Raw genomic sequence first — 16,218 nt, forward strand, 5'->3', positions numbered from 1 at the left:
GTTGGAAGTCTAGTGTTGTATTCCTTTTAAGAAAGCTTCGACCAATAAAAAATAAAATTGAAAAAGATTTTGAGGTTAGCTAAAATAAGAATAAATAATTTAAATAAAAGTAACGTTAGACATGAGACACATTTTATTTTTGGTATTAAACATTTTATTTACAATGGAAGAATTGAAATTGTTTATGTCAAGTTAAATAGTATAAAAACCTTATTCATGATACGATTTACATTTCCCCTGAAGTATCATTATGCTGATAATAAGCCTCGCCCATCTGGTCATTTGAGTTCATCTAGTTTTGTTGTTGTGGAAGAAGTGCAATCTCAATTTCTTGGAGTGACTTGCCTTTTGTTTCGAGGACATTTTTCTTCACAAAAATGACAGCCATTACACAAAATGAACCAAAAATAGTATAGAGGAGTTGTGCCCCGAGTTGCTCCAGCAAGCGCAAAAATAATAGACCAACGAAGAAGTTTATCACCTGTTAAACAAGTGTGTATAATTAGCAATCTTAAAGATCTTCGATAACATTGAACAAGGAAATGGACCGTGGATAAAAGATAACAAGGTGGGAAATAAAATGACACTGATGAAATTCGAGAGGCCAAAACTCCATTCCTATATGCACATTGATTTTGATAATTTAGAGCCTGGAAGAAAATGTATACGGGGACTAGGGTAGGTTATATTTACTCGTAGTTTATAGTGTAGTTTGTAAGAGTTTGTAAACAAAAAGTTTATAAATATAAACTACCCTTATATATATAGGAGAGACAGGTTATTCTACCTACCATTTTTTTCTGCCTATCACACTCCAACACTGTTAGATTAGAATCTTAAAAAGAGAGAGAAAGATAAATGTTAGTTAAGATTCTGATCTAATAGTATTTTAGAGTGGTAGACAAAGGTAGGCAGAAAAAATGATAGGAAGAATAACCTATCCCATATATATATATATATAGGGGCAAGATATTCTTACACTAGTGCAAAATAATGGTTATTGATATAAGTAAGATCAATGGTCAAGATTAAGAGTGTAAACTGATGTAAATGATTGTGACCTATATATATATATATATATATATATATATATATATATATATATATACTCCAAAGAATCGTTAAAAAGGAACAAATGCAGAAGAAAATTACCCAATGCACAGCCATACAAATAGACATTGCCTTTGCTCTAATCTTGCCAGGTAGGATTTCGGAGAGGAGGAGACCAGGAACAGGACCAGCACCAACAGCAAATGACAGGACAAACCTGCATTGCATTGTCAATTCCACATTTAGCAATACTTACATTCAAAAGTTAGATTTCTAAACAAGGAATGGGTCTATATGCTATTTGTCCAACAACAACAAAACTATGTAGCTATCCTTTTCAGAAAAAGAGAATCAAATATTAATGAAAAACCTACATTAGATTTATTGCTCTGTTCTTATGCAGTTAAAATGACATTGAAATCTATGTTTTCAACACACACAAAAAAAAAAATTGAAATATATGTTAATCACTTGTCAATGCATACATTTAATTTGCAAAGATAAGCTATACTCACTAATAATGATTTTTCAAAAACCATTTACTGAATATTCCTATAAGAGCAAAGAAATTTTATATATTGCAAGTATTTTATGTTGCTGACTTGCTGCAATATATTTCCTTCCATCTTTTCCATATAATTATTCTTAGTTTCTGTTTTTAATTTTTTCCCCCCCCTCGCCATGCAAGTTGAAGCTTTCTGACCACTCACATCAACATCCCACCAACAGATATATACATTGCTCCAGATCCTGATGCAAAAGAACTTGCAGCAATGACTTGTAGACCCATTGATACGGCCTAAACACAGAAAATATGTAAAGGTCAGATAATGTAACTCTCATTAGCCAACTTACGAAATTTCAATAGATTATATAATAGTCAAAAATGGAAAAACAGTTAGAGTAGTATGATCACAGAAGTCATATTATCCAACCAAGCAAAGTTCAACTTAACTCGGATGCAATACCAGATTTTGGAAATGTTGATGAAATGCATGCAGTATAGTTTGAATTTTGTGCAAAAGTTTCTGATGAAATTTTACCCAAGCAATATTCGAGTTTGAAAAAAGATCAATTCAGCAAAGTTATAGTTTTCATTATATTTTTTTACCATGCCAAAAAAGCTCCCCAAGAGAAGCACTTTCCTTCCAAGTCTATCCATCAGAATCATTGCAAGTACTGACCCTGAAGTGGCATAAAAAACAAGGTGGAGGGAAATATACAGCAATTACCAATAACAAATCATTATAAGTAAATTGAAAATAGAACCAGAACATACCCAATAAATTGCAAATTCCTACACATGTGTTTGCAAGATCTGACGGTACACCAAAGCTTTTAAAAACGGCTGAAGAGAAATAGAAAACGGCATTTATGCCAGATAGCTGCTGTAAAGCACAAAGCGTACATCCAATGAACGTCACTGCAAAATGAATTTAGCAATTAAGCAATTATCAATAAGAGCAACTATAGAGCTAACCAAACAAATATTTTGAGAAATTTATGATATATTAAGCAATCATCCAGAAGATACAACTATAAACTGCTCCACGACCAAACTACTTATATGTACATCTGAAATAGCGGCCATAGAGTAATTCTGAGAGTTTTCCTGTGGTGGATTCATCGCCTCTGTCGGACTTTGAAAGTTCAGCCATTGCAGGTTTCACATGTATCCCTCCTAATAGCTTCCCAAATGCTGCTTCAGCTTCAATGCTTCTTCCTCTCTGTACAAAGTCAAAGAATTATAAGTCCCTGAGTAGAAAAATAAACTAATTTTTTATTTTTATTTTAAAAACGAAAAACTTTGGAAGTCTTATGATTAACTAGTTCAATAATAGGTTAAAAAAGGACATCATGAAGAATTTATATATTCACTTATTTTGCCAAGTGAGTTAATCTTTATGAGAGGGGCAACTCAGTAATCTAGGAAAGCGAATCTCTTTCTTGTTGACCAAGATAGAAGCAATATGATCAATCACAAGTCAACTAGCAATAGTGCCTTCCTATAACAGCACATCAGCAGAATATTGTCCGAAGAAGGGAGATAGAAGAAACAGCACTTCAAATACTACTCATCAGAATAAAGTTGAACCAAAAAAGAGAGGTCTAAATCCATGGTAGGTTCTATTACCTCTCTCACTCCCTCGGTCTCTTTTCAGTCTAAAATTTCTAACCAGGAATTAAACTTTATATAAATCATAACAAAGATAAAGTTGTAACGTTTGGCAACTTGCAAGGATCAACGACTGTCCCCACACCTAATACGAGACTTTTCAGCGTGCTTTGTCCTGACTCGCACACTTTCCGAGAAAACTTCCCAGGAGGTTACCCATCCCAGAATTGCCCCAAGTCAAGCACGCTTAACTATGGAGTTCTTCCGTTCCGGGCTACCGAAAAGTAGATGCATCTTGTTTGTATAGGTAGTACCAATTAATTCTTATAAGCTATTCGCAACTGTACCGTCCCACACCAGCACAGTCTCTGGAATCCCTCTCTTTCGGGTGTTGATTCGATTCATTCATGTACCTAACTCATGAAAACGAGATTCAAGGAGTGGAAACTCACCACAAAGGGTTGCACAACCAAGGAGTGTGGATCCCCTAAGCTTTCCTTGAAGGAAATGTCTTCAAACACCTCTAAAAGCCATGTTGGTCGAATTTTGGGAGGAAGAAATCTCCCACCACAATTCTTCCCACACAAAACCAAGCTAGGGTTATGGAAGAGGAGAAGATTTGGAGTGGTTTAGGATTTGGAATCACTCAAAATAGTTGAGGATTGAAGGATCTATGGCTTTCCCTCTCTCCCTTTCTCTCTTGCTCTTCACTCTCTCCCTTTCTCTCTTCCTCTTCACTCCCTCTCTTTCTCTTTTTCTCCTGGTGGCTCGACGGGTTGGGAAGAAGAAATGGGGTCCTTTAGTTGTTTTGGTCACTTAACTTATGTTAAGTGACTTTAAGCGGGTATTAGCTCATCTATCTATTCAACTCTATTCACCACCAAACTTTACCCAAAAGTCTGGAATATTTTTCTAGGAATATTTTCACTTCCATTTTTATATTTTGGGTACTTTTGCCTACACCCATTTATACCCCTTAATTTTCACTGAGTACACTTTTTACCTCAAAAGTGACCCCAATTCACTTAATTAAGCTCTATTCTTAATTTTACTCACTAATACATGCTTAATTACTTAATTACATGTAATCTACTAAATAATTAGGCTAGGGCTATTATAGTCATCCCACCTTTTTGTGATTTTGTCCGCAAAATCAAGAACATACCTGTCCTTAAACTCAGGATATTGCCGGAGAAGCTCGTTTTTCCGCTCCCAAGTGGACTCTTCAGGCGCCCTTCCTTCCCATTGAACTTTTGCCATAAGAATGGATTTATTCCTCAGCCTCTTCTCATCTCTTTCGAGTATTTTCAGTGGCCCTACGGGAGTTTTCAAATTCTCCCGAATCTCAACATCATCAGGTTGAACCACATGAGAAGGATCAGCTACATACTTCCTCAACTGAGAAACATGGAACACATCGTGTAAATTTGATAATTGAGGAGGCAAGGCAAGCTGGTAGGCAACCGGTCCTACCCTACGTAGAATCTGGTAGGGTCCAATAAATCTCGGACTCAGCTTCCTCACTCCAAGGGCTCGTCCAACACCCATAACCGGTGACAACTTTAAAAACACATGATCTCCCTCCTCAAACTCTAGAGGCCGATGTTTGAGATCATAATAACTTTTCTGGCGATCTTGAGTCTTTTTCAGACGATCCCTAATCATTTTAATCTGCTCAGTGGTCTCCTGAACAAAATCCAAACCAAATCGCTCTGTGTCCCCAACCTCTGACTAGCAAGTAGGTGTCCTACACCTGCGACCATACAAGGCCTTGTAGGAAGCCATACCCAGACTAGCATGAAAACTATTATTATATGCAAACTCAATCAGCGGGAGATATCGATCCCATGCAGTACCCTGCTCCAGGGTGCAAACCCTCAGCATATCCTCCAACGTCTGAATGGTCCTCTCAGTCTGACCATCCGTCTGTGTATGATAGGCAGTGCTCAGTCTCAACTGAGTGCCAAGAGCCTCCTGTAATGCTCCCAAGAAGCGGGAAGTGAACTTCGAGTCCCGATCACTAACAATGCTCTCAGGCACCCCATGAAGCCTCACAATCTCCTTCACATAGAGTCTAGCCAATCTCTCAGCCGAGAAATCTACCCGTACTGGTAAAAAGTGTGCGGACTTGGTCAATCTATCCACAATTACCCATATAGAATCATAACTAGCCTATGTCCGCGGTAATCCCACTACGAAATCCATGGAGATACTCTCCCATTTCCATTCAGGAACATCCAGAGGTTGCAACATACCAGAAGGCTTTTGATGCTCAATCTTGACCTTCTGACATACCAGACATTTAGAGACGTATTCGGCAACGTCTTTCTTCATACCAGGCCACCAGAAATTAATTTTTAGGTCCTGATACATCTTTGTAGCTCCCGGATGGACTGTAAATTGACCTTTATGGGCCTCTGTCATTACTTCCTTTACCATCTACCTAGGTACAACAATACGGCCCTGATATAATAATATCCCCTCCTCATTGCATGATACACCACTCTGACCTTTCAGTCGTTTAGCACTTTCATTTTGCAGTTGAGCTTCTTTAATTCTGGTCATCATTTCATTTTCGATTCTTATAATTTCGATGTCACAAATTCTGACTGGAAAGACTTCAGATAATTTCATATCTCTGAACCTCTCAATCATATCAAAATCTCTCATCATCATGCTTGCTAAGCTCACAGATTTACGGCTCAATGTATCAGCTACAACATTAGCCTTGCCGGGATGGTATTTTAATTCGAAATCATAATCCTTTAGGAACTCGGTCCACCGTCGTTGTCTCATATTCAACTCCTTTTGATCAAACAAGTACTTCAAGCTCTTGTGGCCACTAAATACGGCAAACTTCATTCCATACAAGAAATGCCTCCATTGTTTCAACCCAAAAACAATTGCAGCAAGCTCTAGGTCATGGGTCGGATAATTTTCCTCGTGCGGTTTCAACTGCCTGGATGCATATGCTACCACTCGTTTATCTTGCATCAGTACACATCCTAATCCGTTTTTTAGAAGCATCGCTGTATAACTCAAATTCACCTTCCGGATCAGGAAGCACTAACACCGGAGCAGTCGTCAATTTCTCCTTAAGATTCTGGAACCATTGCCGAAAATCCTTTAATAAATCTCCGGTAGTAACCAACCAATCCCAGAAAACTCCTTACTTCCGTTACAGTCTTGGGTCTCTCCCAATCAATAACCGCATCTACTTTACTAGGATCAACCGCCACTCCTTCAGCGGAAATGACGTGACCCAAGAATTGCACTTGAGAAAGCCAAAATTCACATTTTGAAGGCTTTGCATACAACTGTTTATCTCTAAGAATTTGCAACGCTGTTCTCAGGTGATCCGCATGCTCTTCCTTACTCTTGGAATATATCAGGATATCATCAATAAAAACAATCACGAATTGATCCAGAAACGGCTTAAAAATGCGATTCATATAATCCATAAACACCGCCGGAGCATTAGTGAGTCCAAATAGAATTACCTGGTACTCATAATGTTCGTATCTAGATCGGAAAACAGTCTTCGGGATATCCTCCTGCTTAATTCGGATCTAATGGTAACCCGACCTCAAATCAATTTTTGAAAAGACACAAGCACCCCTCAACTGGTTAAGCAAATCATCTATGCGAGGGAGAGGATACTTGTTTTTAATGGTAACCTTATTCAACTGACGGTAATCAGTGCATAATCTCGTGCTACCGTCCTTTTTCTTGACAAATATAACTGGTGCTCCCCACGGGGACACACTTGGTCTGAAAAACTGCTTAGCCGAAAGTTTCTCAATATGCTTGTTTAACTCGGCTAATTCCGGTGGTGACATCCGATATGGAGCCAAATAAATAGGCCCCACACCAGGCAACAAGTCAATCGTGAACTCAATCTCTCTGAGGTGAAAGTTGCGGAATCTCATCCAGAAACACATCCACAAACTCCTTCACCACGGGAATATTGTTGATCTCCTCATGACTTCCACCCACTAAACCCCCCACAAAGACATATCCCAATGCTCCGGCCCTCAAAGCCTTTCTAACCTGCAACACAGATAAATATGGGGAAGAACTAGTAGTAGAGTCATCAGCAGAAAGCACAACGCTTTTTCCACAGCAGTCTATCATAGCACAATTCTTTGATAACCAATCCATTCCCAAGATAACTTGAAGACTGATCATAGGCAAACAGATAAAATCCAACACATAATCTCGGCCTTCATATTTAAATTCAACATCCTTGCATAAAACTGATGTATAACACTTCTCTCCAGTAGCAGTCACCACTTTCATTGGAGGAGAAATGTCGTACATAGGCAAATTTAGCCCAACGACCATAAAATCAGACATACAGGAGTGTGTAGCTCCTGAATCAAACAAGACTTCAATATCCATATTATCAATATAAATTGTACCTTTTACAAGGTTTGGAGCCTTTTCTGATTGCTGACGGTCCATAGTATATACTCTACCAACAGTCTGGGACTCCATCATAGGTGGAACAACCGAAACAGGAACAACAGTAGCTTGAATTGTCATGGTCCTCACTTCATTTTGAGGGCATTGTCTAGAGTAATGGCTGGATCTTCCACACTTATAGCAAATAACTTCACCCGTAGCACACAGACCTCTATGCTCTTTTCCACATCCTCTACACTTGGGAGGAAATCCTCTATCAACAAAGTTCTTTTAAGTTCCGGGCTTCTTGAATAAGTCAAGTGGATTGTTCACACTCAGCTTCTTACCCTTCATTTTCTTGTTCTTCCAATAATTTGAGCTCGTTTCTCATTAGCATTAGGTGCCTGGGCCTCAGAAGGCTTCTTGGTCTTGGACACATTGTGTACTTCTTCTACCTTTCGGCACTGATTCACAAATCTGCTAAACTCTCGGGTGTCACAATTTGACATCTTCCGAGACATCTTCTCATTCAGACCCCATTGAAACTTGGAGGTCATCTCAGCTGGAGTAGGTAGGGCTCTCCCATAGTTGGCGTACTTCACCAATTCATTGAACTTGGCAAAATATTGGTCGATTGACATCGACCTTGCTTCAGATCATTGTATTCATTTTGTTTCTTTTCCCTAGCCTCCCTGGGGAAGTAGTTGTCTAAGAACAACGTCTCGAACAACCGCCAGGTGATTTTCCAGTCTTCAGCTTCACCTTCCAGCATATACACAGAGTAGACCAACTTCAATGTATCAGGGCATCTCATCACCCTGAAGATCTTCTCCATAGCTTGGAGCCATTTTGCTGCCACCAGTGGGTCATAGCCTCCATTAAAAGAAGGAGGTTTGTGTTTTCTGAAAGCCGTCAATCTCCTTTCTTCGGCTTCATGTTCATCGACATGCTCTACACGTGGTTGACGAACCTCAGTGTGATGACTATGACTGCAAGAATGGTGACTGGCCTCACCATCATTTTTACCCGCTTCACCCTCTTCCTGTAGAATAGGTGGAGTAGGCGTGGCAGTGTGAGGAGGAGGAGTGGGTTGCCGGTTCTCAGGTCTAGCACCCTTCAATGTCCTCAACTCATTCATCATCGCGGCCATGGCAGTCCGCGCATCTTCATTAGTTTTCGTCAATGTTTCATTAGCCTGTCAACTAGCAGCCTGTCAACTTTGCATATCCGCCATAGTGGCCGCCACAGGATCAAATTGTTCACCTGTAGCCCCCCGACCACTTCGGGGCCTAACTAGAGCAGCCAAAACAGGTTCTGGCTGAGCATTAGCATTCGATGCCTCAGCGTTATTCCGGTTCCTCGTCATGACACTACACATGTTACACACAGAAATGAGTTGATCAGGCCCATACTCAGTGATAACAAATGCAATAATCATAAAAAGTACCAAAATAACTATAAAGCATTAAACACCAAGAAGATATAAAGATAATCCACAAGTTTCCCTAAGAAACTGCTCTGTGTAATGCCTGGCAACTTGCAAGGATCAACGACTGTCCCCACACACTAACACGAGACTTTTCAGCGTGCTTTGTCCTGACTCGCACACTTCCCGGGAAAACTTCCCAGGAGGACACCCATCCCAGAATTGCCCCAAGTCAAGCACGCTTAACTATGGAGTTCTTCAGTTCCGGGCTACCGAAAAGTAGATGCATCTTGTTTGTATAGGTAGTACCAATTAATTCTTATAAGCTATTCGCAACTATACCGTCCCATACCAGCACAGTCTCTGGAATCCCTCTCTTTCGGGTGTTGATTCGATTCATTCATGTACCTAACTCATGAAAACAAGATTCAAGTAGTGGAAACTCACCACAAAGGGTTGCACAACCAAGGAGTGTGGATCCTTTAAGCTCTCCTTGAAGGAAATGTCTTCAAACACCTCCAAAAGCCATGTGGGTCGAATTTTGGGAGGAAGAAATCTCCCACCGCAATTCTTTCCACACAAAACCAAGCTAGGGTTATGGAAGAGGAGAAGATTTGGAGTGATTTAGGCTTTGGAATCACTAAAAATGGTTGAGGATTGAAGGATCTATGGCTTTCCCTCTCTCCCTTTCTCTCTTGCTCTTCACTCTCTCTCTTTCTCTTTTTCTCCTGGTGGCTCGACGGGTTGGGAAGAAGAAATGGGGTCCTTTAGTTGCTTTGGTCACTTAACTTATGTTAAGTGACTTTAAGCAGGTATTAGCTCATCTATCTATTCAACTCTATTCACCACCAAACTTTACCCAAAGGTCTGGAATATTTTTCTAGGAATATTTCCACTTCCATTTTTATATTTTGGGTACTTTTGCCTACGCTCATTTATACCCCTTAATTTTCACTGAGTACACTTTTTACCTCAAATGTGACCCCAATTCACTTAATTAAGCTCTATTCTTAATTTTACTCACTAATACATGCTTAATTACTTAATTACATGTAATCTACTAAATAATTAGGCTAGGGCTATTATAAAAGTTCATGCTTAGGTATATATAAGCCAAGATGAGTATCAAATTTTTTTTAGTACTTCATTCCACCAATCAATTAGCCTCCAAACAAAGGATCGAAAATAGTAGAAAACAAATACCTGAAAGTCTATCAAGTTTAGTTAGTACTTGAAAGTTATTTATAAGTTACATTGGCAAGTAGATAACCTTAAAAAGCCAATGAGGACTCTCTGCACAGAACTCCATGAAAAGGGCAAGTAATGCAGCAGGAATGGCAGATACCCAGAAACAAATCCTCCACCTGAGCACAAAAGTCCACATAACATAAAACATTTCCAAAAAGAAAATAACGAAACTGTGACAGATGAAATGGAATTGACAGATAACTCTACATTAAATACATGTCCATGAACTTTTCTAAGCCTATTATTATAACATTTCATACCATCCCACCATTTGCTTGGCTGGGAGTCCAATAAAGAGAGAACTCATGAGTCCAAGACATGTTGCAATCTGAGTTAGGCTCCCAAAAGTACCCCTTACAGCTGCAGGTGAGACCTATAAATGCGAATGGGTTTTTTTGGCAAGTTTTTAAGAAACTGAAAAGACCTCTATTGAAAAATAACATGATCTCGTAGTGTACCTCAGCCACATAAAGAGCCGCAAGAGGTGAGCCAAGTCCCATTCCAGTTCTAACAAATAACCTTCCCAAAAGCATACCCCAAAGGCTTTTTGCTGTTGCACTGTAAAAGTTGTAAATAATAAGTTCATAGCTTTATCTGGAGTTTTATATTAGACAAGCATTGTGGAGAAGGAAGACATTAATTTTAAATCAAGACTAAATATCTGTTTTTGGTTCGCAAATTTTACGATGTCTGCTTTAGTCTTTAGCAAATAAAAAAATTATTTATGGTTCCTAAAAAATTCAAAATAGACCCGTTTAGTTGAAATCGTGATCCCTCACAAATTTTAAAAAAAAAATCACATTAGTCCTTCAAAAGGACAAAAATGGGTCCACTTTTAATTTCTTAGGAATCACGAATAACTTTTTTATTTGCTAGGGACTAAAACGGATATCGTAAAATTTGCTGAGAACCGAAAATGATATTTACTCTTAAAAAAATAGCAGTGGAATATAGAAAATGGGATAAACTTTTCTTATTTTACAGAAATTAAAAATTTATCTCCTAGTGAAACAAAATGATGGGACCATCGATTTAAAATAAAAATAAAAAATAAAAACAAATTTGACACATAACTTGATGTATCTACAGGAAAAACATCTTCTAGTATATGGACGGAGAAAATCATTGCCCATAGAAAATAGGGTTTGGTGTTTGTCATTTTAAATGACATAAGTTATGTCATTTTAGGAGAGAGAGATAGACACATAAAATGAAAATCATGGGAGAGAGAGAGAGTGGGTGGTTTTTTTAATTTAAAATTTTAAAATAATTCTGTGTCTATATCTCTCTTAAAATGACAAACACTTTTCCCTTGAAAATATATGGAAAAGCAGAAAAAGTTTTTCTGCCAGGCCCACACAATACTGAATGGATTTCATTAAAAAAAATTTCTCTCAACTATTTATGATGGGATTCATTTATTTTTAGAGTTCGCTTTTTCTGCAGTTACTGCAAATAAGTTATATACAGTAAGTTCAATACGACGTCATTTTGAAGCGAAAATTATGGTGATTTTGTAATTTTAATTTATTTCAAAGTTATTATAGTCTTTATAATTATAATTTTTTATATTTCAATCCCAAAATGACGTCGTTTTGGAAGTAAATGCAGATGACTTATCTGGAATAACTGCAGAAATATTTTCCTGTTATTTTTATATGATTATGATAAAAATAAATTATACAATAAAAGCAAAAACATTAAATCCAAAATATATATGGGAAAAGTGTTTCATTTTTTTATGGTTAAATGTGTATCATTTTAAATAACGTAAGTTGTGTCATTTCATAAATACAAAAATCTTATAGATTTTAAAAGACAATATAAAATTGTAGTGATTTTAAAGACTTTTTAAAAGATTTTTTTTACAATCAAATTTTTTGGATTTTAAAAGATTTTAATAGAATTTATAAGATTTGGAAGGACAATATGAATTTATAAGATTTTAAAAAATATATGAAAGGTTTTAACAAACATTCAAAATTACAAGAGTCAATAAAAATATAAAGAAATGCAATGATATTAATAAAAAGTAAAATCTAATATAATTTTTTTAATTTGATGTAATTTGATTTCCTATTAAACTCTTGCTCTTTACATATCTATTCTAAGCTATGTATATATGATTATAAGATGCAAAAAAAATTTATTTATTAAAATAATTCAAAATTTGCATAGAGAATCTAAAGTTCATGATAAAATTTCGTTTACATTTTTTTGTTATTGATCTTGGAAACCTTGGTGTTTTTATTCTACGTTATGAGAGTTTTCTAACTATATATCATATGCATATTTTCATTGAATATTCTAAGAAAATTTCAATCTGAATTTCTGGGTTTTGTTACATGAATGTTTAGAAAATTTCTCAAATTATTTTCAATTGATACATTGAAACCTTAAATTGATTTGAGGCTTTTGAAAAGTAAATTTTTAGTGATCTATTGACACAAAAATTGTTTGAAATTTTTTCCTATAGCAAAGGAATTTCGTTCATGAATGTATTGTTACGAAACATAGAGTTCATATTCTGAAAGTTTCAATCTTTCTTTAAATCGATCTCATTTCATCATGTGTAAAACAAAATTGGTTTGGGTTTTTTTTGTTCCCCTATTATTTTTCTAGTGTTTTATTTTTTTTAATACAAAATTCACATATTTTTGTGTCAAGAAAAATCGCGACCCATATAGTTAAAAAAATCACTTTTTAAACTTTCAAAAGCTCTCAAAAATCGCTAAAAAATATGCTAATTTTGATATGGATTATATTAGAATCTTGTTGGATTGTTGTTTTTGGGTTGTTTTGTGATGAAAATCGCTCAAAAATCTATTATTTTTGAGTTTTGACGAAACTCCTATAGTGAAACCCAATTTTGAGTGAGTCGACCCGCCAAAGGAATAAGAAGTATTGCAATAGAGAAATCTCAAGAAATCTTAGGGTTTATGGTGAGATTGTGAGAGAGACATCCTATTCATACTTCTTATTAAAAAGCCACACGAAATCCACACCAATAGAAAATTCACTAAAATCGTTAGATTTTTGAATACCACAATATTGTTTTTTCTTTGTTTAAAATTCTTATTGAATACCACCTGATTTGGACGGACTCTAAAAATAATCTTTTAAAATCCTAATCGAATACCACGTAACTTTTTTTCAATCCTTTAAAATCCTAAGTGAATATCGATGGATTTTTTTGTTCTAAAATAATCCATTAAAATCGTTTAAAATCTCAATTCAGTACACCCCATAGACAGAAAGAGGTGTGAGTACCACAAAAAAAAAATAAAGACGTGAATCCTACCTTTTTGTATCTATAAAATGACACAACTTGTGTCACACTCTTCCCAATATACATACATAAAAAAGAATAGATAAAAGAGTTTAATGTTTAATTTGAACAATGGAAACTCTTTTTAAACATACAATCATCACTATTTTTTAATCTTCTCTCGTGCACTCTCCCTCTTTTTATGGTTTTAATTTTTATCAGCTGTTTTATGCAGAAAAATATCATGTACCAGGTAGACATTAAATTGAAAACAATTAGCTGAACAAATGTAACTATAAAGAAGAGATGATGAGGTAAGGGGCTCACCGTCAGTCCATTATATTATCGTGATAATTATTAGAGTTGTAAAATGATTTTCTCAAAAAATTTATACTTTTCCTGATTCAGATCTGAGTTTTATTTACAAAAACATCTATCAAAACTAACTTGAAAAAAAAAAACAGAAACAAATATAAGTCAGGCAATAGAAAAGCTCAGCTTGAACGTACAGTAAGAGATTGTCTGAACGGATCTTGAAGCCTCACAACTTAACCCATGATTTAAGTAACAGGATTTAAGCAAATGATCAACAGTAAAAATAAAAGAGAATTTCTACCGCCAATTTATCATGGAACAAATTCAATGATGATCAAAAGTTAACTTTTTCTGAAAATGGCATGAATTCGCAGTAGTGGAACCAATTAGAAGAAAATTATCCTCCTTCCAAGGAAAAACATACTTTTTAGGTTATATATTGTTAGTAAACACTAAACAGCATAGCTTTTGCACTTTCTTTTTTAGACACAAAACCTGCATTTTAATGCACAAGGTAGCAAGGTAATACAGATATTGAAGACAGGAATATATTTGTGCCTAATGATGGTAATACCTCATTGATGCCCCAATGATCATAGGCAAAGCACACAACTGGAAACCCCTTCTATGCCCAACTCCATCTGCAATCCACCCACAGAACAGAGATCCAACAAAACCACCTCCTAGACATGTGCTTACTACAAGACCTTCATCAACAAAAGCATGAAATAAAATTTGATAAATTTGTAGACATATATAAAATATTATTAATAGTTTTAGTGTCAATCAGACGAAGCACCTTCAGCCATGGTATTCCCACTAAAGCCAAGATCAATGGAAATACTCTCTAAGGTTTCATTGACTACTCTGCATTAGCAATAAGGAATTTGATTTATTTCTTACTGACACAAGAAGATAGAATCTGGATCAAGCTTCACAGTAGAAGAACATACCCAAGATGGTAACCAAATAAGAATGAAGAAAGAGAAGCCACTAGTACATGCCCCAACGAACGCCGCCATGAAGCTTTGCCATTCAGTAAACGTACTGAAGCCATGAACAATGAAATTCCTCTATCAGTGACATCATTAAAAAGGATTTTCTCCAACTGGGTTATTTAACAAAAAAGGAAAAAAGAGATAAAGAAAGGAAAAAGTGTTCTGATGTGTGTATATCACTGTCTGCACAATTTTTCTTTGCTATTTCAAACCAAAACTCACAAGTTCAGAAAGGAAATCGATTGTGAAAAATATACTCAATGCTTTTAAGCACAATCTGGAAACCAATAATCAATGCAATGCAACTACTTTATAAGAACAAAATAATACTTGTATTTTCCCGTTTATCAGAGTCAGGTATTTGTTCCCTGGATGCCACTCGCTTGTAAGGATCAAAATGAAGAGAGTAGCTTTCCGCAGACTGCAACAACAAACAGATATCAATGAATTCATCAGTCACCAATTTCAACAACAGAATTTCAAAACATTTGTCAGATCAGATCTGACACTACTCCATAACTTGATTTTCTTTTTTACTTGCATGGCAAGAAAACAGGGAAATTTCACAATGATTTTGTAAAAGCATTGGTTTTCCGAAAATCTCACCATTTTTTTTTAGAGAAACAGAAATGAAGAAGCTTTCTATCAGTACTATAATTGTAGAATCACAAAAATAAATACAGGAACTGCAAATGCGTTCATACATCATATTTATAAGTATAGAGATAGAAGAACGTGATGGGGACTTTGAATGGCGTTGAAAATGCATGGCTGAACAAAAAGCGATAACATTGAATCCGAAAGCAGCTGAGAAAGTGAGGGGTACTTCCACCCTTGGCACACAGTTCACATTGGAAGAAGAGAGAATTATCTTGTGGATTTGCGTGCTTCTTAAGCTTCCGTTCCTTCTCCAACTGTTTTTTCCACTGCTGGCAGTTAATAGTTGTCGGGGTAGTTCATCACACCATGCCACGTGTCAGTATGTCACGTAATCTTTGGGTGGTCAATAATACTTTTTTTTTTTTTTTTTTTTTGTAATAGTGGTCAATAATACTTTGTAACAAAGCGAACACTAAGTTTGTGCCAAAATAAAAAAAGGAAAATGAATTGCTTCTTCTTCTTTCACGAGGATGGTTAGTTGTACTATATTATTATGATTTATGAATGAGTTACTAATAAATCTTAATGCCTATAAATCACTAAATTAATTCCTAAAACAAAGATGATAACGGATTACAAGACCACACAGGGTCTACTTAAAATGTGATTCATGGTCTTAATCTGTTTATTTCTCTTGCATTGAATTCCTTTTAGGACGAATACCATAAATCAGTAACAATGACATTAATCAACACGTTTCAGAGAGAGATAGGTCATGAGTCTGTATGAAAAC

At 36.1% G+C, this 16,218-nt stretch overlaps 1 protein-coding gene across 1 annotated transcript; it reads right to left on the reverse strand.

Annotated features, from left to right (window-relative positions):
- Positions 1-292: 292 nt before the first annotated feature.
- On the reverse strand, positions 293-14,884 carry LOC133303436 (probable plastidic glucose transporter 3). Its single transcript, XM_061503347.1, has 12 exons — positions 14,781-14,884; positions 14,627-14,694; positions 14,402-14,534; positions 10,703-10,802; positions 10,505-10,617; positions 10,267-10,360; positions 2,624-2,777; positions 2,330-2,473; positions 2,162-2,235; positions 1,761-1,849; positions 1,153-1,267; positions 293-481 (listed from the first exon to the last, which is right to left on the reverse strand). The coding sequence occupies exons 1-12, from the start codon at positions 14,882-14,884 to the stop codon at positions 293-295; spliced, it is 1,377 nt and encodes a 458-aa protein (XP_061359331.1).
- Between the last annotated feature and the right edge of the window lie 1,334 nt (positions 14,885-16,218).

The sequence above is a fragment of the Gastrolobium bilobum genome, unplaced genomic scaffold (assembly GCF_033153095.1).
Source record: "Gastrolobium bilobum isolate Gb01-03AN ecotype WA unplaced genomic scaffold, APGP_CSIRO_Gbil_v1 utg8714, whole genome shotgun sequence".
Taxonomy (NCBI): Eukaryota; Viridiplantae; Streptophyta; class Magnoliopsida; order Fabales; family Fabaceae; genus Gastrolobium; species Gastrolobium bilobum.

Bases quoted from the DNA above. Each gene is read 5' to 3' on its own strand.
- LOC133303436 (XM_061503347.1), bottom strand. From the start codon at position 14,884: ATGGCTTCAGTACGTTTACTGAATGGCAAAGCTTCATGGCGGCGTTCG. The intron at 2,236-2,329 runs GTATGTTCTGGT...ATGCCACTTCAG, and splicing joins AGGAATTTGCAATTTATTGG to GGTCAGTACTTGCAATGATT. The intron at 482-1,152 runs GTAATTTTCTTC...CTTGTTTAACAG, and splicing joins TTTGTATGGCTGTGCATTGG to GTGATAAACTTCTTCGTTGG.